Source organism: Strix aluco, chromosome 9 (genome assembly GCF_031877795.1).
Source record: "Strix aluco isolate bStrAlu1 chromosome 9, bStrAlu1.hap1, whole genome shotgun sequence".
Classification (NCBI taxonomy): Eukaryota; Metazoa; Chordata; class Aves; order Strigiformes; family Strigidae; genus Strix; species Strix aluco.
Window position 1 is genome coordinate 12,832,138 of NC_133939.1, and position 22,724 is coordinate 12,854,861.

At 46.7% G+C, this 22,724-nt stretch overlaps 1 protein-coding gene across 2 annotated transcripts in view; it reads right to left on the reverse strand.

The window, feature by feature from the left end:
• The window catches only part of IRS1 (insulin receptor substrate 1), a 56,810-nt gene extending 34,729 nt beyond the window's left edge, over positions 1-22,081 (reverse strand). For both annotated transcript variants that reach the window (XM_074833719.1, XM_074833720.1), the window contains exon 1: positions 17,876-22,081. In XM_074833719.1, the coding sequence (XP_074689820.1) occupies positions 17,899-21,522 (3,624 nt within the window). In that variant the 5' untranslated portion in view covers positions 21,523-22,081 and the 3' untranslated portion in view covers positions 17,876-17,898. The remainder of the gene's footprint in view (positions 1-17,875) is intronic.
• Positions 22,082-22,724: the final 643 nt, after the last annotated feature.

A 22,724-nucleotide genomic window follows, 5' to 3' on the forward strand; every position in this document is an offset into this window, starting at 1 on the left:
AATCTTGATCTGCTACAAAATGTCTCTGTGTCTTCCCCAAAGGTCTAAATGAATCTTTATGAATCTTCCACTTTATGCCATTGTTTTCTTTTGCCTAGCCCAGTCACTATTATGCATGGTATTAAAACACTTGTATTAAAATGCTAACTTTCTTAATTCACACTTTTTGTTTCTCTGTGCAAGTCTGTACGTAGGCCAGCCTTTAATATAGTAGCATTTTTTTCTAGCTTAATCAAAGCCTTGTGTGTGAGGATACTGACGCACAATAACTTAGTATTATTCAGCCAAATCAGAACACCGTATGTTCAACAAACAGCAGTATAAAACAGATTTTACAAATCTATCACACACACACACACATCAGAAATATTTCACGAGTGATTTTAATTTCAAATCTTTGATTACCCTTTTCCTCTGGAAAACAATGCTGTTGGGCAGATTGGCTCAAACAGCCCAAAGCACACAATTCTCACTCCAAGGCACACATACACTTCCGCAGGAAAGAAAGAACTAGAGAAAATAAGAGTTCAATGGCATTCACTATCAGCTTTTAAATACTGATAAAGAACACTTAGGAAAGAGCATTTATGAACATACAGCAGGACTACAAACCCCATCTACTTCCTCTACTCTGACTATACTACTGAGAAAACTCCGCTCCAGTGAAGCCAATGGACATTTTGTTACCGATTCTTAAGTGATAAAGTACCTCCAACAGTGTGCAAACATGTTTGCAAAGTCATCTCTTCCTGCTGCCTTCAGGATAATGGTACAATGAACTACCTGGCTTAAAAATTTAACTGTGGTGCAGAGAAATAAAAATTAAGCCTATTTTTCTAAGGCACTGCAATTCAAACTGCAAACAGATTCAAAGGCAACTGCAGACACAAGGAAGAAACCCTGGGGAGATGTGTCTCAAGCAGAAGGTGAAGTTGCTTCAAATGCCAAATGGCTGGGCTGGATGGCCCTTGGAAAGGAGATGCCACGACACAGTGTATGTGAACTGAGCTTGCACTGAACATCTGAAACAATATATTGAATGCTTTGGTCCAACTTTTCCTATTTCTGCTTTCCATACCATTGCTAATAATGAACTGACAGATGGCAATGCAAAAGGGTGTGTTGTGTGACCTTCAGCTGCTGAAGCAGAACGAACTTGGGGGAATCCTGTCATTGAGAAAACACATCCACTAGAAGATACCAAATTATTTGCACTGCCATAGCTATTTAAGGTGGAAGAAAACTACTCATCTATCTGGATTGGTGGATTTCCATAAGTCTATGAAGAGGAGGAACATAACCTGGACGCAGTAAGTCAACCTCATGCAACACAAAATGTAAGGTTCTTTTTCCAAAGATGTAGTTTTGGAAACACCCAAGACACACCTTTATATTAAAAAAGGGGGGAAAGAACTAAAGTTCCCTCACTTCCTTGCTCAGAAAATACTCATTGTTTGGAAGAGCCACTAAATTAACTTCAGCTGTAGAGAAAATGACTCATTAAACAGAACAATCAAAAATTTCACTAGAGAGAGGGGGAGGTAAGGAGGAACTTTAACCTTCCCCCTCTCCTGCCAAATAAATGACATAGTAGTTTGAAAAAACAAACAGAATGCAGTAACACTTCTTAATAAATAACACTTAAAACAGAAAGCTACAGAAAATTGAGGCAAAGGAAAAAAATGTCAAGCTAGAGATGACTGTAGCAGCGCTTGGAGCATTTTAATCCTCCAACTGTACTCAAATACATCTGGAAATGTTTCATGGAGCAGCAAAAAGGCAGGGCTATCTTTAAGAGGCTACTTCCTAGCATATATCATAATGTTAGAAGTTCAACAAATAGTTAAAAGCAAGTTTTGTTTTTACAATCACACATCTGCAGGACAACACACATTCAGTTTTGTATCACACAACAGGGGACAACATGCAAAAGATTTTTTAATAAAAGAACAAAAATTTTCTTCCACAGATGACTCTGAGTTGCTATGAGATCAGTAGGAAATGTTTCAGGGAAACTCATGTTTCCTTCTATCGGCGTCAGTTTCTTATTGACTCCTCCTATAATCACTACATTTGAATGAGAATTGGGGGCAGAAAAGTGGGAACCCTGCCTGTTTCTCCTATGACATCTTGAGTAACTATATCAGAAGGTCTGAAAGACAGCTGTCTGAAGCCATTACATGTATTTTTCATTTTCACCTGAAAATATTTCCCACATACATATGACCTTATCTAAACTAGAAAGGCTAATTTGTCAGTGTGGATTTTGGTTTTGGTGGTAAAGGTTTGTTTGAGGAAATGACTTAGCTAAACTAGTATGAATACTAAAGCAGCAAGTGCAGGTTTGCCAGTAAAATATGCTTTTTCTCAGATACTGCTTACTGTTTTTTACCTGAACCAAAACAAGCCATAATGGAGAAGTATTTTTTTCAATAGCATAAATACACCTATACTGCATTCACACTTAAAAGTAGTACCTCCAAGGGTGAGTGAAGCAGCAAACCCATTTTGATAAAACCTCTCTGATTCTAACCCAGCAAACCTGTGAAGGCTTCTGGGGCTGAGGGACTGGTGGTACAGCTGGTGCTGGCAAACTTGCGGCTGGTCAGGATCATACCTCACTAAAGGCACAGTTTCACAGCAACTGTGCAGGCAGCCAATTTCAAACACAGTTTTTTTGCAGTTGGCAAAAGGGGAACACAGACCAGAAGCATCTGTAGTGTAGGCCAAGACAACCGTGGTTTCAAGGAGAGTATAAAGCACTAATCACATAAGGTGTTCTACTTGAAGTTTTAAATAACCCCAGTCCAGATTGGGGGAAAAAAGAAGTTTAAATGCTGCCTGAAAGAATATTGCACATGAGGTTTCACAGTTGGTTTTAACCAAACTAGGAGCAAGCTGCTGTCTAGAGAAATGGTCCGGCATTCCCTCCTAAATACATTTCCAAGTGCTCCCCTGCATCATCACCTGTGAGCAACCACAGGTGACACCAAAACCAACTCTCCAGAAGAGTATGTGGTCAAGGAGACAGCAACAACAGGGTTGCCTTCAATTACTTCAAGCTGATGGCAAAACTGCACCCTGCATTCTGCTTTTGAAGTGGAACTATTTACCCGTACTTATCACAGTTCTTTCTGGCCTTAAATCTGTCCCATGTACCTGCATGAACTGAGCCTAAAGACAGTGGTAAAAGTTGTTAAGTATGACTACAGGATATGCAGATAAAGCCAAAGACATGAAAACAGATTCCAGATAGTGATTTGTATCACTCTTGACTTCACAAAACCAAAACAAAAACCTTCAAAAAATTACAGTGAAGATCAGTAAGAAGCTACTGTAAGAATGTATCAGGTAAAAACACAAATAGGTTGCAAAGCTCTGGAAACAGTAGGAGTCCTATAACACAAAGGCTATCAAGCATTCTGTAGTCCTGTTTATTCTAAGCATATAGCAGTCCTGCTAATAGTCTTTTGCTTTTACCTGTTCCTTCAACCTAAATGCAAATGCTGAAATGTGACCCAAATTCATAAAGCACGATTAACATCACAGAAGTTATTTGATAAAGGAATAAAAGCTGATGAGCTACTCTAACAAACATAGAAGTAAACAAGCTTGAATCAAGACAGATCAAACGTCTCACTAATCTTCGAGAGAAGAATTTTTGGAAAAGATGAAATACCCAAGGTAGGAGATAAATTAGACATTGAATTACAGATCATTTTGTAGCACTTTAGAACTAACTCATTACTATAGCTAATTAAAATTAATGGGGACTTGCTATTAATTCAAACAGAACAGTGTAGTAACAGCTTACAGGGGGAAGAAAAAAAAAAAGTTAAAGGAGCATATTCTAAAATGAGGCATGTTGCCCTAGTCCCGTTGACTTCAAGTAGGTACAGCAACTTACATCAGTTGAGGATTCCTCCCCTTCCCGGCCAAGATGAGAAATATATTTCGTAGCACACTCATACAGAAGGATCACCCTTCAAACCTTCCTCCAAAATACGTTTACACAAATGTTACCAACACCTTATACAATTTTTTTTCCTCTAACAATTCTTGGCACATCAACGCTTTCCACTACGGCAATCCCAAAATGTTATCAGCGTAACTTCATTCATGCCTATGTTTAAAATTTTATAACAGCCTATCAAGCTAAGAGATTATGAATCATGCAACCCAATTACATCAACTGAAATCTGAGCTTCCCAGAATTATTCCAATTTCTCCCTCTGCTCACTCAGCCCCTGTACCCCCCTCTTCTTATGCAACTTTGCCTTCTCTAACCTTGTGAAACTTCTCTTACAGAAGACCCAATAACTGGCCAGTCAATTTACACAGCCTGCCCATCACTCTTATCCTTCAATACATTTAACCACCGTTTCTCTGTACTTGTGGTTTTGTCCTCTCCTCTCATCCACCCAACCTCCTACCATTTCATGTATTGTCTGCTGCTCCTCTGCTGGATCAGACCAGGTCCTGTAACCAGGTCTTTTCTGTGCCTATGCTTTATTTCTGCATGATCACATCAGTTCAAATACATCTAATTATCATGTATATACTGACACTTGGCTTCACGGTGGATTAATTCAAATTGAAGTGATTAAAATAATCAAATTTAGATTAGCAAATGAGAAAATTTATCTTTTTATGTTCTTAATGGTCATTCTCAAAGAGCAATAACCACTAAATCATGCTGATCTGCAATATAACCTTTTAATTTAGCATTTGGTATAGTCCCTAGTTAGACAATACCGTTAGAGTCTATTTATGCAGATTCTTGACATAAAATTAATGACCAATACAGGTCACTATTTACTAGCTGGTTAAATTTCATATTTATGACTTTTCAAGCTGCGTTTGAATGAAAATCAGGATGAAACTGTAAAATAGTATGCTCTGTATTTAGTTATCAGTTAACTAAAACCAAAATATTCTGAACACATAAGGAAGTTGCTTAACAAAATAAACCTTGCATTTAAAGACAATTTCTTTTTTTTTTTTAAAGCCTCCTCTTTATTTAGCAGGTGAAATTGAGTGGACTTGGCTACTACAGACTTCAAAATTTCAGATTTAGTAGATTTCATGGGGGGTTGTTAACTAAAAAAACTTTAGAAAGGAAATCTGTTTTCCTATCTTTTCAGTTTCAGTTGATCTCACTCAACTTTGAATAAACTACTCATGTAATTAGCCCAGTCATATATTAAAATGAAAACAAATTTCTCTGGGTATCTACTGAAGCAGCTGTTCTTCTCAAAAAATGAGTTTTTAGCACTTCAAACCCCGATTCTGGATACTTCACCAATCACGTTCATTACAGCAATGGTTTTATTTCCTCTGAACACTTGATAGTTACATTGATTTAAAGGTCTGTCTTAATTTAGGTAGTATTAGTATATTACAGCATATTTGGTCCTGAATACAGGTTTCTTTTTGAGAAAGCATTACAAAAATTACTTCAACCTGAACGACCCCACTTTCTCAACCTCAGCTTGCCTTCTCCAGGGATGTGCTACCACCACCTCAGGGTCAAAACAGAATTTAAAAGAAATGTAAATATTTGCTGTCTTCTTGGGAAAGTACTACATAGAGAGGAGGAGAAAAGAGGGGATGTGCATATGGGGAATTGCATCAGTATAATTAGAGAGTTTTATCAAGCTGGTAAATGTCTGTGTAGGCAATCCCTTCACTCTAAAGGGTATTTCCTCATTAAAAATATGCACCCCATTTTCCAGAGTCTTCCTACTGAAGAAACATCTCACTACCACCGCCCAATTAGATCAAATTGGGTGGCTGGCTGTTTTTGTTGTGTGCATGATAATACAAAGACTCTCCAAGTTCCTGCTCAACAAAGGCTTGTGTGAAACAGGCTTTGAAGACACAATAACATTCCTCTTGCGAGTTTCAAGCCCGGAGGCTAAAAGCACCAAGTAACTATTCATTCTTCCATCTTGAGACACATTCCTAACCTAGTTCAAAGGCCTGAAAAAACATGCCCTAGCTACATGCCTGCACACCTTCAGAAGGGCTTTTCCCTTCTATCAGAGCTTGCTCAGGAAAGAAGTTTCATACATAAAAAAATGCATTGTATTTGAGAGTTTTGTTTCATTTTTAAGAACCTTTAAACTGCTTAAAGTATTCAAAACTGAATTGAAATTGATCAGCTCTGTCAATCCATTTAAGAATAAAGTTTCACCATTTACATGTTTAATACAACGTTCATACACAGTGCACCAATGCCAGCAGATACCAGTGCTTTAACTTTGGCTCCCAAGAAGCAGCCGTGGGAGGAAGGAGTGCACACAGCAGTTGTAAAAGGAAAAGGGATGATTTGGAGCCATTTGGTTTCCATCGCTGCTCTTCTATTTGCCTCTGTTTTCATCTCAAACTGGTAAGATAGATGTAAATCACACATGGCTATCCACCCATATCAAGATATCCAAGGAATTCAAGAACATTCTCCATCATATTCACCACATGATGATAAAGTCAACAAATCACAAGATTATTTCCAAAATATTGACACTAGAACAAATATTAACTTTCAATGAGAAAAATATTTACAGTTTTCAACCTATAGCTTCCTAAACAAACTAAATTCCCCTTTATACATTTTATTTTCTTGTTTCTCAGAAATCTGAAAGCCATTATGTGCAAAATGAGGAAATATAAACAGTTACTAAATAATACGTCAGCCTAACTATAGTTGCCATTTACTTGTATGGAACCAGCACAGAGAAACAGTGGGAGCATGCAGATGAGAGTAAAGGCAGCTGAGGTGAGACCACCCTTTTCAGTAAAGAAAGATGTTTAAATCTGCCCAAACATCTTGCAGGACCACACCCTCGATGTGCCAGCCAGCCAGCTTTTTGAGATTCCTGCATGACATACAGTAGATAGCAAGTTTCATTTGTAATGGTTTCCAGTACACCCAAGCTTCAGAAATGCTGAGGTTTCCTTACCTGTATTTCATGTATGTGATCAAGCAATTAACTATTTAGTACTCATGCACTTCCCTTTGTTTTTCAAAGGGCAACAAATACTTATTGTTCTGCAGTTTAGTTGCCACTAGTTAAAAAAAAAAAAATTAACAAAATCAACTATGTTCTGCAATACAGAAAATCAAACATGGACCAAGGGCTAAAAATACTACAACACAGCAAAGCATGAAGGGATGGTATACTGCGCCTGTGCTTTGCAAGCAAAGAAGTCAAAAAGAGAAATGGGGTAAATGTAGCAGGTTAAAGAGATGCAATTTTCTTCACTTTTAACAAAGCAGTTCCTACCGGTCCAAAATATATTTTCGTCTTCCTAAAGATTTCAATCAGTCCCTTTCATTTTCACCAGATGAAAACAGTTCAGTTTGAATTTACCATCACTGCAAGAAGGTGAGTTTTTCTCATTTTTCACTTCATGCAGCCATCATACAGATCTTTGTTCCCACCAAAATACCTTACTGACATCTATGAGTCATTTCAAATCCTCTGGGCAAGCCAAGCTGTCCTACCTCTTTCAAGGACTGTGCAGCTGGGCTACCTGCAGTTGGTCACTTCCATGAAATAAAACTGTACTATGAAAGGAAAATCCTCATGGATATATTCCAAAGTGGAAAAAAATGTAAGAGAACATTGTCTTAGCCTCAACTGACTAAACAACTTGTTAGTTTATTTCCTCATTATTCCATAACATTCTGCTCCATAAATTATACATTTTACTGTTATGAAGTAACAAGTAATTCAGAATTTGTGATCAGAAATTACAGGAGTGGAATCAGTAATTATGACAGCATGAACTTTTCTGAGGAAATGAAAATTAATCCCATCTTTCAGAGACTGTTCAGCCAACATCTCATCATTTAGCTACAGAGCCTGCAAGAATCAGAAATGGAACAACAGCCATCATTTCAGCAGAAGTGCCCAAACTTTATTTCTCTGGATATCACCATTAGAGAATGAGTACCATGAAAAAGCACATTGTACCATGCCAGGGAAGGCAGCAGACTTTACCAGTCTGACAACATGGTAGGCACAGGTGCAGAAAAAGACATTCTGTTGCACCTGTATCTTCTCCAGGAAAGAGGAGACTATTTTTTGGTTTTTTTCCTTTTTCAGTATCAGTATGAAAGCTCTTGCATACCACATGCATCACTGCTGACACTGTCTCCCAAACACCTTGTCAATCCCTTGCATAGGAATCATGAAACTAAACTGGGAAGATACTGGAAGACCATAGTCTCCTTGCTCTAGTGATTTTCAAGGTGTTTCAGCAGAATGACTAAACATTACTTATGCTTGGGCACTAGCATGTACAACAGAGGGCTTTCGAGCTCCGAGTCTGTCTCTGAAGCCAAGAGATCTCCCCTGTTGCTTGTTCGCTGTTCTCTAGGGGGTTAAAATTTCCTTTAACATAGCAATCTTCTCTTCAAAATGAAGGCCAGCTATGCTGAAGATGAATTACCATCCAGTGTTTTAATCTGAAAGATTCCCTCACTGATACACATCAGCTGTCATTCTAGATATCTTTTTGTATCTCTCGTACATCGTGCAGGGCATGGGAAGCTCAAGTCAGAACTGAAGCAAGCAAGTCACAGCTTCAGCCAGTGTTCGAGCTCCCCACCTCCCTTCCACTCCTCTGCTGTCATTTACAAACTGAGGAACAGCAAGACCCCAGCTGAGATATGCCATAAGAGGAGGAACGAACTCAATCTTCTAACTCCCATCTACACTTTCTGAGGTTCTTCTACTCTCTTGACCAAGATACATGTCTTCCCCACAACTCTGGGCACAGCGTTTAAACATGGATGTTACTAGTGACGTACAAATATCCAGTATCTTGTGAGGAGAATGAAGAGGGTTTTTGGCTTGGGTTTTTTTAAAATTCTACAATTCAGTGAAGTAAGGACAGAAGGAACCCATACAATCGCTGGCTTAGTCTCCTCCACATGCTTGAGCTTTTTACTCCTTCAGGGAACGGTGCCATTGAAGGTAAGCTCCCGTGCACAGCCTAGTTACGTATTTTATTGACTGGCAAAGGCAGCTTATGGAGTTCCTGCCCCATAGTTATGTCTTAACAAATATTTGTGCACCACACTGAAAGCCAGACTGCTGAAACTGGGCAAGAACCAAGTCTGATAGGTAATTCACATTTTTTTCATTCACACAGATTCTATATTTCAAAGAAAGCTTGTCCAATGCTTAGGCGCCCCAGTGGGTTACAAATATCCAAACTACACAGATTGGGCGGGGGAAGGGGAGGAGCGGAAAGAAGAAACACAGTCAATTAAGGCTGTATATGTTCCCAGACTACTACCTTCCTGCATTTTATAACACATATCATCAGGCAGTTCAAATGTACAAGTACACTTCAACAGCTCTACTAGCTGTAAAGCGTACAACGGAATTCCATTCTTCCTGAAGCATATCTTATTTGAAAATTTAACACGTCATTTGTTCCCCAGCTTCCAAAAAAATGGAATCTTACAACAGTTGCTAAAACGTACACAGGTGAATCTTCTGTGATACACCACAGGAACAATATGTTTCACCTTACAGCTCAGGTGGCTGACACCAGGTCTCCTAACTAGACTCCCAAATTACTACAAGCAGTTGAACACACACAAACTTTCACTGTCTCACCTACCTGATCAAAAACTACTCTGAAGAAAATACACTTTGCAATTACCCAAGGTTAAATCTCTAATAATAGTCTTCAGAGAACATGACCTAGATATGTCAAACATGATCAGAGAGATATATATCAAGAAATCTTTTAGTTAGTTAAGAGTGCCAGGCTTATTTAAATCTCCTTTATCTGTTCACACCTTGGCTTTTGTTATATTTCCCATCATTTCTGTAAGCAGAGAGTAAAGCTGTTAAACTTGAGAATCTTTTTTTTTTTAAGTTACCAACATCTCTCCTTTACTACCTCTACCTCATGTATTCAAAATAATAATCATCACGATCACCATTTATCAAAACCACAGAATGATGTAAAAATAGAATAATGGTATTCACTTTTATGAATAGGTACTCTAACATATCAGATTATGTACAGATAACCAAAAGCCAGTTTTTAGCATTCTGACAAATAGAGAATTCAGACGCATTTGCTAATATTATTTGTGTTGCAGTTCTTCCCACAAAATGAAAAACACAGGATCTGCTGTAACAAGCCACAGTAATTTCACCATTTGAAATTTTCTTTTACAAGATATTCTTTAAATTAAGAAATTTTAGGGAATCTATGCTTAGTAATCCATAAGAAAAATGATGAAACTAATGAACCTCATTTTTAATCAACTTAGAACTGTTCAAGTAATAGAGTGTAAAAAAAAATAAATACTGCAGTTAAAAAATCCTGTGTGAATATAGTTCTCCTTTCATTATATGTATTTTATAAAAACAAGGTTTTTTAATGTTAAAATTCACTCATTCTGATTTATCTTGTACTTAGTTCAGATTCCTACCTGTAGTTTACTGCTGTGGTTGTTACAGAGATGTTACAAGACAACGAATTTTGGCAAGAAGAGCCAGAGGCAAATTCTGCTTACCTTACTATGCACATCAGCCTGTTAAGGTCAGCAGAATATCCACATAATATTAAAAAACATATAAATCTAATCACAAGTATGGAACACACATACTTTCTAAACAAAGTGTCTATCCCAGTAATAAAGATCAAAAGAAAAACACAGAAGTAAAAACACCTTCAGAAAACTGCAGTACCATGTGAAATGAGTGCCTCTAGAATAACCTCTGTATATACCCAGGCTCTCCGCATTTCTCTACACTCATCCTCAAACTTTCACATACCACCATCCCAATCCCCTTCAGATCACGAAAACCTTGCAATTCTCTCCACCCACATCATCATACCACAGTTTCTCTGTGTCCCCAAAGTAATTTCTCTCTCCCATTCCCATCTCCCTCCCATACCAGTTTCTACAACTATTCACCAGCCTGTACCTCTAATTCCCCATTATCTTACATCAGCATCCCATAGTCTCTCTTCTAGCCACAGCACAGGTCCCATGAACAGCATTTCCCCCCTTTTCCTTCTGTCTCTTAAGGGTACTGTACTTTTTAAGTCTGTTGATCAAACACAATAATTAGTCTTCAATGAAACTTGACACAGAGGTTAAATCTAGTATCGAATTAGTTTTGGAAAGTAATATCTATTTCTCTTCCATATCACTGGACACCAAAATGTATTTTTTTAAAGCTTATGTTCACTAGTGATTTTATTTACACAATAATCAGTACTGAACAGATACACTTTCAGAGCTGGGAAAAAACACCCCACTTTCTTCACAAACAAGCTATTATACAGTTACTGCAACTTGTTCAAAAGAATATTCAAGTACATTTCACTTTCAGTACTTGCACTCATGTATTTATAAGGTCATGAAAACTGTATAGTCCTAATGAATATCAAAATTTCAGCTACTATAAAGCATTCCTGAAACAACGCAACATACTGAAGATACTGGTCAAGTAACATTCCCACTTCACATCTGCTTGCTGCATTTTATTTAAGAGTTGTAATTCTGCATTTACAAGTGCTATCTAAGGAAACATACCATCTCTCCACAGTTGCTAGTTAAAAATGAGCATCATCCTTGCCCGGCAACGTCCTGTTTCATTTGCAAATTTAAACGACATTCAGAAACCAGTTTAAACATTGACTAAACATGAAAGCTATGTGCTAAAAGTCCATATAGTACTTCATAATTGACTGAATTGGTTTACAAATCATACAGTTCCAATTTTTAAGCTGGGAAAACAAAAAAGTCACACAAGAAACTCATCATTAAAATCAATGTGGGGGTGGGGAAATAATCAATACTACAATTTAATGTAGCTAGATTAAAGGAACTTATCTACTGTCTAAATTACAAAAAAAATACAACAAACCTTCAAAAAACCTAAAAACATTAATTATAAGCTTGTGGTCTTGTTAAACAGGAGAACTGCAAATACGCAAGTATGTGGAGACACAGGCTCAATTCTGGCAAATAATTAGGTATGGAGAAAAACTGGTGTGTGCACATAGTGAGAAACGCACTGTTTTGTCTACAGTAATACCCATAAAGCATGGAAAACTTTCATAACTTACTGGTATTTACCTTGGTGCTGACCCAAAACTACAGAAACTTCTGTTATTTCAGTTCGGGAAACAACCTCCCCCAAAAAACTTAATTTAATTGTACACGTCTTTTTTGGCATTTGCTGTGTTTCTGTTGTCCCACCTGAAGTTTTTAACTTGAGGAAACAAAACCAACTACTGAAAACTATTAAAGAAATAAAATAGAAAGCAAGCAATGTCCCAACAAAAAAACCCCAGGTATATTGTACAAAAATTACATGAGTAATTTTCTGTTTACCATCATGTGTTTACCATCATGAGACCCAAACAAATCTTTAGCTCTTCCCTTTAGTAGTGCTTTGCTTTAACTGGAACCAGACAAAAGGCGTAACAACCGTATAAATGCCATTGTAATGTATTCCCATTGTACTGTATTCCGTTGTCTTACATCACCAAAAAAACCCAAACCACCCATGCACTGGGTAAAATAGGCATCATTAAAGCTGCGGGTGAGCCAAGTTACCACTTGCTCACACTACACATATTCTATTCAGTGTTATTAGCACTCACTTTCACGAGTTCTCAGACTCATCAACAAAATGGAAATGAGGCAAGGGAATAATGGCTTTGCTTTGAAGATTCGGAGATCAAAGACACATACCTGGATTCATGCTACTAACCTACTACAGCCTTTCCTGTTTCTCCGGAGCCAACGTCTAATGGTTTCCTTTTTGGAATATTTTTTGACTATATACTCAGAACACAAGCTATCAGCGGTTCATCTTCAAAACCCCTGCACATTCTAGGAGCCTTCTCTTCTCACAGCAATCCCAAAAGCAGGACCCACAACATCTGCTCATCTGTTGTACTGGGTTTGCGTGGCAAGGTTTTGGTGGCAGGGGGCTACAGGGGCGGCTTCCGTGAGAAGCTGCTGGAAGCTTCCCCCATGTCCCACAGAGCCAATGCCAGCCGGCTCCAGGACGGACCCGCCGCTGGCCCAGGCCGAGCCCATCAGCCACCGTGGTAGCGTCTCTGGGATAATGTATTTAAGGAGAGAAAAAAAACAACTGAGCAATTGCAGCCAGGAGAGAGGAGTCAGAATATGTGAGAAACAACTCTGCAGACCCCAAGGTCAGTGCAGCAGGAGGGGCAGGAGGTGCTCCAGGCGCAGGAGCAGAGATTCCTCTGCAGCCCGTGGTGCAGCCCATGGTGAGGCAGCTGTGCCCTGCACCCAGGGAGGTCCACGGGGGAGCAGAGACCCACCTGCAGCCCAGGGGGGACCCCACATCAGAGCAGGTGGGTGCCCGAAGGAGGCTGTGACCCTGTGGGAAGCCTGCGCTGGAGCAGGCTCCTGGCAGGACCTGTGGCCCCTTGGACAGAGAAGCCCACGCTGGATCAGGTTTGCTGGCAGGACTGGTGACCCCGTGGGGGACCCACGCTGGAGCAGTCTGTGCCTGAAGGGCTGCACCCCATGGGAGGGACCCACGCTGGAGCAGTTCATGGAGGACTGCAGCCCATGGGAAGGACTCATATTGGAGAAGTTCATGAAGGACTGTCTCCCATGGGAGGGACCCCACACTGGAACAGGGGAAGGGTGTGAGGAGTCCTCCCCCTGAGGAGGAAGGAGCAGCAGAGACAACATGTGATGAGCTCACCACAACCCCCACTCCCCGTCCCCCTGCGCCACTGGTGGGGAGGAGGTAGAGAAAATTGTGAGTGAAGTTAAGCCTGGGAAGAAGGGAGGGGTGAGAGGAAGGTGTTTTTAAAGATTTGGTTTTATTTCTCATTATCCTGCTCTGATTTGATTGGTAATAAACTAATTTCCCCAGGTTGAGTGTGTTTTGCCCATGACAGTAATTGGTGAGTGATCTCTCCCTGTCCTTACCTCAACCCATAAGCCTTTCATTGTTTTTTCTCTCCTCTGTCCAGCTGAGGAGGGGAGTGACAGAGCAGCTTTGGTGGGCACCTGGTGTCCAGCCAAGGTCAACCCACCACATCTGTGCATGCAAAACTCTGAGCAGGAGGAAAATGCCTTACAGCAACACTGCTCTCCCCCCTCCCTAGCTCTCACCTCACTTTCTCCAGGTCATAGGCTGGTGTTTCCCAGCATGATTTGGCCACTGCAGCAGTGTCGCCTTCCAACTACAGCATAAAAGTCCACTCATCAGAGGATCCAAGCACTGGAGAGTCACTGGCTAGGCTAGGCACACACAACAGTACCCAGTTCTCTGAAGGAGAGGGAAGTGCAGGGGAGCACGCAAGACTGCATTGAAACTGCTGCACTTTTAACAGGATGAGAGAGCTAGAAAGGTTAGGGCAGGGCCAGCTGCTAAGAAACAGCCAAGAACATATGACAGGGAAGGCAATGGGACAAGTGCAGAGGAATGCTGTGGGTGCAAGAGAAATGTTTTTTAATTAAATTTGCAAAACAACATGATTATTTCAGCCACTATCTTTAATGTTAGGAGAAATAAGTACACTTGAAAGAGGTTAAAAATACTTCAGAATGTTACACCTGAGCAACTTGGAGCCAGCTGGAGGGGAGGACAGGGGAGCAGGGAAGGGGTGAGGAGTTAGCTAGCTTGCAGCAAAGCAGCAACAATCATTTTACCCATCAGGAGATGATGGCCAACATCTGGGGTCCTTGTCTTTCAGTCTAGAACAACAGAAAATTCCAGAATGGATAAAACAAGAGTTATCCAGATAGTTTTGGCCTTTGGGGTGGGGTGGACAGCTGTTTTATGGAAAAAATAAAAAAGAGCACATGCAGTCCCTTTGCCACTTCTGAGATTAAAAGTGTAAATAATAACCCACAAAAAAGATGGAGAGCAAAGAAAGGGTACTTAACACAGCCTTCCCCATCCCTTGTTCTGGTATCTGCAGTTTCACCTTCCCCTTCCCAGGTCCAGATGTTCTCTCCTCTCCGCCATACCTGCAAACATACCAAGTAGCTTTTCCTTCCTCTTTCACATTGCTCAGACACCAACAGGAGAAACAACAACTGCAGCTTGCCCGCTCTCAGCCAGAGCCTGAACAGCCTCACCTGCCAGAAGGAGCACAAGGGGAAGCTGGCTGAGGCCAAGGCAGCACAGCCCACTCGGCTGCTCCTTGGAAAGGGCATGCAAAGCTTTGGGGAACTGGGGCACCCTCACTGCACATGGCATTTTCAGGAGAACAGTTTAGCTGAAGGTGCTCAAGAACTTTTTCAGGCGTGTGCAAACAGACTGTTTGCAGGCCTGTAAATCACTCACCTCCAGGCAGATTTTCTCAAGAATGGCATAAGGTATAACCTACACGGGCCAAATCCCCTGCCAAACCTCAGTTCCGCCTCCAAAGCAAAAAGGGTATGAGGATGTGTCAAAAAACAGCTGTAAAAGTGGCTAAACACAGACAAAATGGTGCTGGGTTTTTTTCCTTAACACACTCAACAACAGATGAGCTAGTCGGGCTGAATTTTGCAAAGAAACTTTAAGTTGATGGCGACAAATCTAGCCTGGGAATTAAGAGACCAAAGGGTTAATGTCTGAGAAAGCTACAAGCAACTAACACAGCTTTATAGTGGGAAGAGAAAGGGAACAGCCATGGCTACAAACTCCCCATATAATTATAGCCTGACTCTTCCCCTGCCTCCCAGAAGAAGCTGTGCTTGCTCAGTCCAATCCTAATTTTGGGAAATAAGAACCGACTTCAAACAGCAATTACTCTGTTGGACAATACCTTTCACAATGCTGCTCTGAAAAACATCTGCATCTGCATGATATTTTTCAGCATGTTCTTATATCAGGTCTTCCACATCCTGATCCTCCATCGAACAGCATAATCACAGCAGGTATCTACCTACCACAATGACGGAGAACATTACCACAGCTTTTATGTTAAAGATGACACACAGAATCAGTTAAGTAAGTTGTCTACAGCAAAACTAAACAGTACGTTTGGAAAAAAACTGTGTAAGTAGCTATGGCACTGCTCCCCCCCAGACTACATCTGCGTACTCTTGCACGTTTATTATTTATCCACACGCTGACAGAGGATTTTCTCTCACACTTGCTCTCCCAATCTTAGCACACAACAGGGGGAAGAAAAAAAAGGGATTCTCCTAGCAATGGGACTTATATAGCACAACACGCTGCATCCTCTGGCAAAAATCGCCTCCTGACGAGTTCGTAACACCAACACTGCCCTAGGCAGCTAGGCTTCCCAGGGCAACAAGAGGCATCGCAAAGACAGTCTAGACAGGCTCTCGAAAGCACATCCCAGAACAGAGAAAGGGTGTGGCAGTGTAAGCCTGGTCACAGACAACCTATTGTGACAGCCAGCACGCTCCTGTCAAGATAGCCACAAAAATAATCGTTTCCTGCCAGTTACCATTTGAACCAGACCAGCACTATCTGCGCCAATCTTACACCTTCCCTCAAACTTTGAAATTAACCTGGTATTCCTAGGTCATGTAAGACTAACACCTAATACTGCAATGCTCTAATGGGCAATAGCAGCAAGAGGAGAGATTGCTTTGCTTCTTTTTTTCAGGTTATAAGGATGGAAAACGTATAAATATGGTGAACATACGATCCCAGGCATTGTACCGAGACCAGCCCTCAGTGTTCCCTTGAGCCTAGTGAACAAGCAATACAAATAGTAAGTTTATTACACTTACGATGTAAACAGTGGTATGATATTCATCCCCTAATATCACTGCACATATTCATAATAACTACTTAAACTACTGTGATTACTGCTGCTCAAGTATGTAAAAACTGCTAAAATCGAGTGTCACAACAAGATTAACTGGGTAGCTACCTACTGGTGCCTGTCTGCACCAAAACAGTCTCCACCTTTCATGAAAGGGCTCACAGGTGCACTGTACTTCATGAGCTCTAAACAAGATATATTTGTTATGTGCTGCATGAAGTTCCCACGTAGCAGAAACATCACGTTGCTTGCAGCAGTGCTCCTACTCATCTTACACGCCTGTAATCAACGTGCAACAGCCTGGTAGAAGTTTTTCCCAAATGAAAAAAGCTTCAAGGAAAAATAGAACACATCAGTCAATGCCAAAGACACAGTTCATACGGCCCATGTCTTACACGCTTTGTAACACTGTTGTGAGCATGGGACAGCCACGCTTGGTATCAGCTGAAAGACAAGTGACAGATACAGTGCTCTGAAGGCTTTGAAGTCTGTTTTCAAATTCAAAGCCCCTTCCAAACGAAACTGAATTAACACTCATCACAGCCCTGTGAGGTAGATGCCGTGTTTTGCACGTGGGAAAGCAAGAGCTGGCATGGTTGACTGCCTCAGCCCTGGCCACGGGAGTCATTATTGACCAAACTAGGATTACAACGGGAGTTTCCTGTTCCCAACCCTATGCTACAGCTAACTCACTTTTCCCCCCCCTGCACACACTTCTGAAGCGCACCTAATTCTTAAACAGTAAAGAAATACAGCGACACGGTAAGCACGAATCGTACCCCCGTCTGAACGGGGGCACCCAAGCGCGCTTTGGCAGCAGCCCGCTGTCGGCGCAGGCGAGGGCCAGCAGCGGGACACCCGCGGGCCCGCTGCGCTCCCTCCGGGGTGCCGGCGCCGCTGGAACACGCTGCAAACACTAAGGCCAAACGGCGCAACCAACCCACCCCAACGCGGCGCAACCTCCCGCCGCCGCCGCCCGCCCCGCCCCGCCGGCAGCGCTCACGACGAGCGGCCCCGGGCCGCCGCCGTCCCCCCGGACCCTCTCCCCTCGCAGGGACGCCCCGAGCGGGGCCGCCGGCTGCCCCCGCCCCCGGCTCACCTTCCCCGGCCGGCGCCCGGCTCCTACATCTCCTCCCGCTTCTGGAAGCTGATGCTGGCGTACGCGCTCAGGTCGTCGCCGGCGGGGCCGCTCCCGCGAGGCTGGCCCGGGGGCTTCGGCGGCGGCGGCGGCTGCCGCCCCCCCGGCAGCGCGGCGCCCTCGGCGGGGGGGCGGAGGTGGTGGTGGCGGCGGTGGCTGAAGTCCTTCACCAAGTCCAAGTCGATGTAGTTGAGCCCGTTCTCCAGGGCGGGCGCGGCCCCCGGCTCCCGGCGGGCACTGGCGGCGCCGGCCGCCTCCCCCGCGGCGGGCCGCAGCCAGACGTTCTCGAAGGAGGCCGAGCTGTGGCGCTTCACCTCCTCGGCGCCCCCCGCGCCGCCGCAGGGGAAGGGCGCCCCGAGCCCCCCGCCGCCGCCCGCCGCTCCGCGGGCAGCGCTCGGCGTGGACGAGAAGGTCTCGGAGCTGTGCCGCCGCCGGCCGCCCTGCGGGTCGGCGCGGATCACCTTAGCGCTCTGGTTGCGGCCGGGGCTGAGGCTGACGCGGGTGAAGGCGCTGCCCGCGCCGGGGCCCCCTAGCAGCGAGGAGGAGCGCGGCGGCGCCGCCGACAGCTCGGCCGGCGGCCGCGGCAGCTCCGGGGAAGCCGCCACCGTCGTGGTCGCCGTCGCCACCGGCGGGGGCTTCTCGGCGGCGGAGCGGCCCGCCCGCCCGTCGGCGTAGCTGAGCAGGAGGGCAGGCGAGCAGGGGGAAGGGCTGTCGGCGCAGTCCGAGCAGGAGCCCCCGGCGGCGGCGGCGCCCCCCAGCTGCATCGTCACGTAGTCCCGGCCGACGGGGGCCGCGCCTCGGCCGGGCCGCCCCGCGGGGGCCGCCCGCGCGTTGGCGAAGCCGGCGGGGCAGGGGGCCCGGGGCGGCCCCGGCTCCATGTTCATGTACTCCTCGGCGGCCTCGCTGCCCGGCGGCGGCAAGCCCAGCCCCAGGGCGGCCACAGGGAAGGCCGGCTTCTCGCCGGCGATGAACTCGATGTTGACGTACTCGCCGGGGCTCTTGGGCTCCGGGGGCAGGAGGAGCGGGGGCTGCTCCCGGGCCCGCGGCAGGGTGCTGGCCTTGGGGCCGCCCAGCGACAGCCGCGTGGGTCGCGCCAAGCGGCCTTTGGTCTGCACGGCCGTGTCCACCTTGCGCGGGGGCTGCGCTTGGGGCGCGGGGCCGCCCTCGGGGCCGCCGCCGCCGCCCAGGCTGTCGCTGCTGGTGGACGAGGATGAGTCCTCGGCGGCGTAGAGGAGGCGGCCGGGGCCGAGAGCGATGCGGGGCTGGGGGCTGCCCTCCTCGCCCGCCGCCGCCACCCCGCCGCCCCGCCGGTGCACGTGCTTGAAGGAGCGCGGCAGCGAGAAGTAGGAGTAGATGGGTTTGTGGTGGGCCGCGGTAGCGGCCTCCTCGACGCCCGGCTGCCCCGCGCCCCCAAAGTAGCAGTCAGGCGGGGTGCTGGTGGTGGAGCCGCTGGCTGGGGACATGTTGATGTAGTCACTGCCGCCGCAGGGGAGCTTACCCTCATTGCTCTCCACCGAGAGTTTTGGGTGGTGGCCGGCACCATTTGTCCAGATCTTGCCATAGCCCGCGGAGCCGCTGTCGGGGGAGTAGCTGCCGCTGGGGGACATCATCATGTAGCCGTTGGAGTCCACCGTGGCTGGAGGGTGGCGGCCCCCCCTGCCAGGGTTGATGATCTGCTGTGGGGCCGACACACTCTTAGGGCTCATGGGCATGTAGTCACCACCCTTGGGGGGCCCCCCACCGCTGGGCACAGGGGCTACACCGGGTGACATGGGCATGTAGCCGTCATCTGTGTGCGGGGCGGAGCTGGTCCGATGATGGCTGCTGTCCAGGTGGTGCATCTCCAGACACTCCTCCGGGTAGGAGTGAGTGGGCACAAAGGCTGAGTGTCGGTAGGAGGGCAGCCGGCTGCTGCCACAGGGGTAAGAAGGCAGCATCTCCGTGTACTCCTCAATGGAGGCCACCGAAGACTGCGAGGGTGTCTTCTGGTGGGAGATGGTGGGTGAAGTGCCTGCAGAGTGAGTCCGCTTCCGGAATGCCTTCTCCAAGTCGGCAACCTCCTCACTACCACCTCGAGGACAGCACGGTGTACTAGGGTAGCGAGACTGCTGCTGTGGGTGGCACGTGCGTGGGATGAAGTGGCCGTTGGGGGCTGCCAGGCTGCAGCAAGAGGAGGCGGTCTTCCCTCCCATGCAGATGTAGTTGAGCTCTTCATCGCCCCGAGCTGGTGGGGTATGTCCCAATGAATCCGGGGTCACACTGCGAAAAGAGCTGCGAAAGTCACACGGGCTGGAACCGTACTCATCAGAAGAAATAAATCCACCATCGCTAGGCGAGCCGGAAACCGAAGCACTAGACCTTCGTGGAAACAGGCAGTCCGAGGTGGAGCCGTGGCCACTAGTGCTGCTAGATGACAGGCTGACCGGACTGGTGGCTGAAGGAGAGCAGCGCGAGGAAGGCATTGGGATGGACCGGCTGTGGTTGAGCGGAGGATGGAGCCTGGAGTTGCCGCGGTGTCTGTGTGAATGGGTCCGGTTGGCACTGGGACTAACCGGGCTACCATCCACAGAGGCAGGCCTCGACATTGTGCCTTCGCCGTCACTCGATGCTCGAACCCGGAAAGAGCTGGGTTTGCCACCTGTACCTCCACCCCCACCACCGGCAGGAGAGGTGGCCGTGACGCTCTCGGTCCTGGACCGGCGGCTGAGCCCCACTTGGCTGGGTGGAGGGTTGTTGACATGGTGCCTGCTGCGAAGAGGCACAGAGATGGGGTTGGAACAGTTTGAGGAGGACTGGCTTTTGCTGCGGGGCCGGAATTCCTCACTCATGGCTCGCATGGCCTCCAGGATGGTTTCATGCATGTTCTGTGCCACCACCGAATCATCCACCTGCATCCAGAACTCGCCAGGCCCAGTCACAGCCGAGCGCCCCACCTCAATGAAGAAGAAGTTCTCAGAGTGACCGCAGCGGCGGATATTGAGCAGCTGCAGCACCACAGCAGCCGCATCTGAATTCAGCTTCACAAAGCTGATGGTCTTGTTAGTCAGGCACAGGCGGTAGATGCCAATCAGGTTCTTTGTCTGGCCTAGGCCCTTAGGCTTCAGAATTACTTGCCAAACTTCCTTAAAAGCTGGGCCAGGGGCTACCTCACCATAGCTGTCCTCACCTGCTTCCCCCAGTCCTGCATTGCTGCCTCCAAAGGTGACATCGCTGTGGTGGTGGTGGTGATGGTGATGGAGGTGGTGGTGGCCCTTGGCCCTGTTGTGCAACTGCAGCAGCGCTTGGTACCAGCTCTCCTGTTCAGGCTCGCTGTCAGCTGCAATGGCGAAGTGCTCGTCCTTGGTGTAGAGGGCCACCAGGTGCTTGTTCTTGGAGTCAGCCCGTTTGTTGATGTTGAAGCAGCTTTCTAGTGGGATGGAGCGCTTGGGGGCCCCTGACTTGTGTCTCCATTTCTTCTCATTCTCGTAATACTCCAGCCGGGCGGGTCCAGACTCGCTGGCTGCCCTCAGCACGAAAAAGCGTTTATGCATGCTCTTGGGTTTGCGCAAGTAACCCACCTTTCTGACATCTGAGAAGAAGCCCTCGTTATTATCCGTGGGGCTAGCCATGATGAGAGGCAGTGGAGCTGTTACTGCAGCTAACAGTCCGCAAGCCCCCAAAACAGCCAAGCCAGCTGGAAAAGACAACCACCTAAACCAAATTCATGCAACAAAAATTAAAAAAAAAAAAAAAAAAAAAAAAAGCAAAATAGCTCAGGATCCTCTTTTGAGAACGGGACGGGGGAGGGACAGAAGCAGGGTAAGAGCAGCTGTTCAGTGGCAGAGGCAGCTTCCAGCACCAAATCAGAGTTTGCGTTGCTGTTTATGCCCAAATCGCCCTTAGAGGGCTAAGCGCGTCCTTAAAAAGTCCAGTCTCGATCAGTCCAGACGAAAGTCTCGTCCCAAGAGCAGCCGCCGGGAAAGAGAAACGCATCTTCCCTCGCAGGGGTCGGGCTCCGCCGGGGCCGGGAGCGGGGCGGGGGTCCCCTTCCTCCGCTCCCTGCACCCCTTCCCCGTCTCAAGTTTGCCTCCGCGAGTAGCGATTTCTGTTGCAGATTAAATATCCTCTGGGGGGCGGAGATTGTTTTGCAAAGTCCGGGGTTTGCACCCAAAAATACACGCTGCTTCCCCCCCCCTCTCCCCCCTCCCCAAAATAAGAGAAATCCAAAAAAGAAAGCCGCCCACAACACAACCCCCCCCGTCCCCAAATATCAGTGCCGAGGCTGCTGCTGCTGCTCCCGCTCGTGCGTGCGGAGGAGGCTGGCGACCCCATTCAGTCCCATCTCGTTAGGCAGAGAAAGTGCCATTTCCACACACGGCGCAGCCCGGCAGCGGCGGGAGGGGAGGCAGCCCCAGTGCCGAAGGAACATCCTCTCTTCCTCCTCCTCTTCATTCCAGTCGGCAGCGCCTCAGCGGCCGGCGGGGCGGCCCCCTCCCGTGCCCCAGGCCGGCGGGGGAGCGGGCACTGCCGCGGCGACTCCCTCGCCGCCGGCTTCTTCACGGAGTTTCCCGGCGCCCCGCACCGAAACAGGCGGCGGGGGCCGCGCTCGCCAGTCCAGCCCCGTCCGCCCGCCGCCGCCGCCGCCGCGGCTCAGGCTCGCTCCGAGGAGAACAACACGTGACGGCGCCAGTGCGTGGACCATCCCCGGAGCCGCCGCCGCCGCCAGGCTCCCGGCCAGCCCAGCGCCGCGGCCCCGCGGCCCGCCCCGGCGCTCCCCGCCCTCCCTCCCTGCCCTCATTCAGCGCGGCCGCGGGGGCCGCCACCGCCGGGC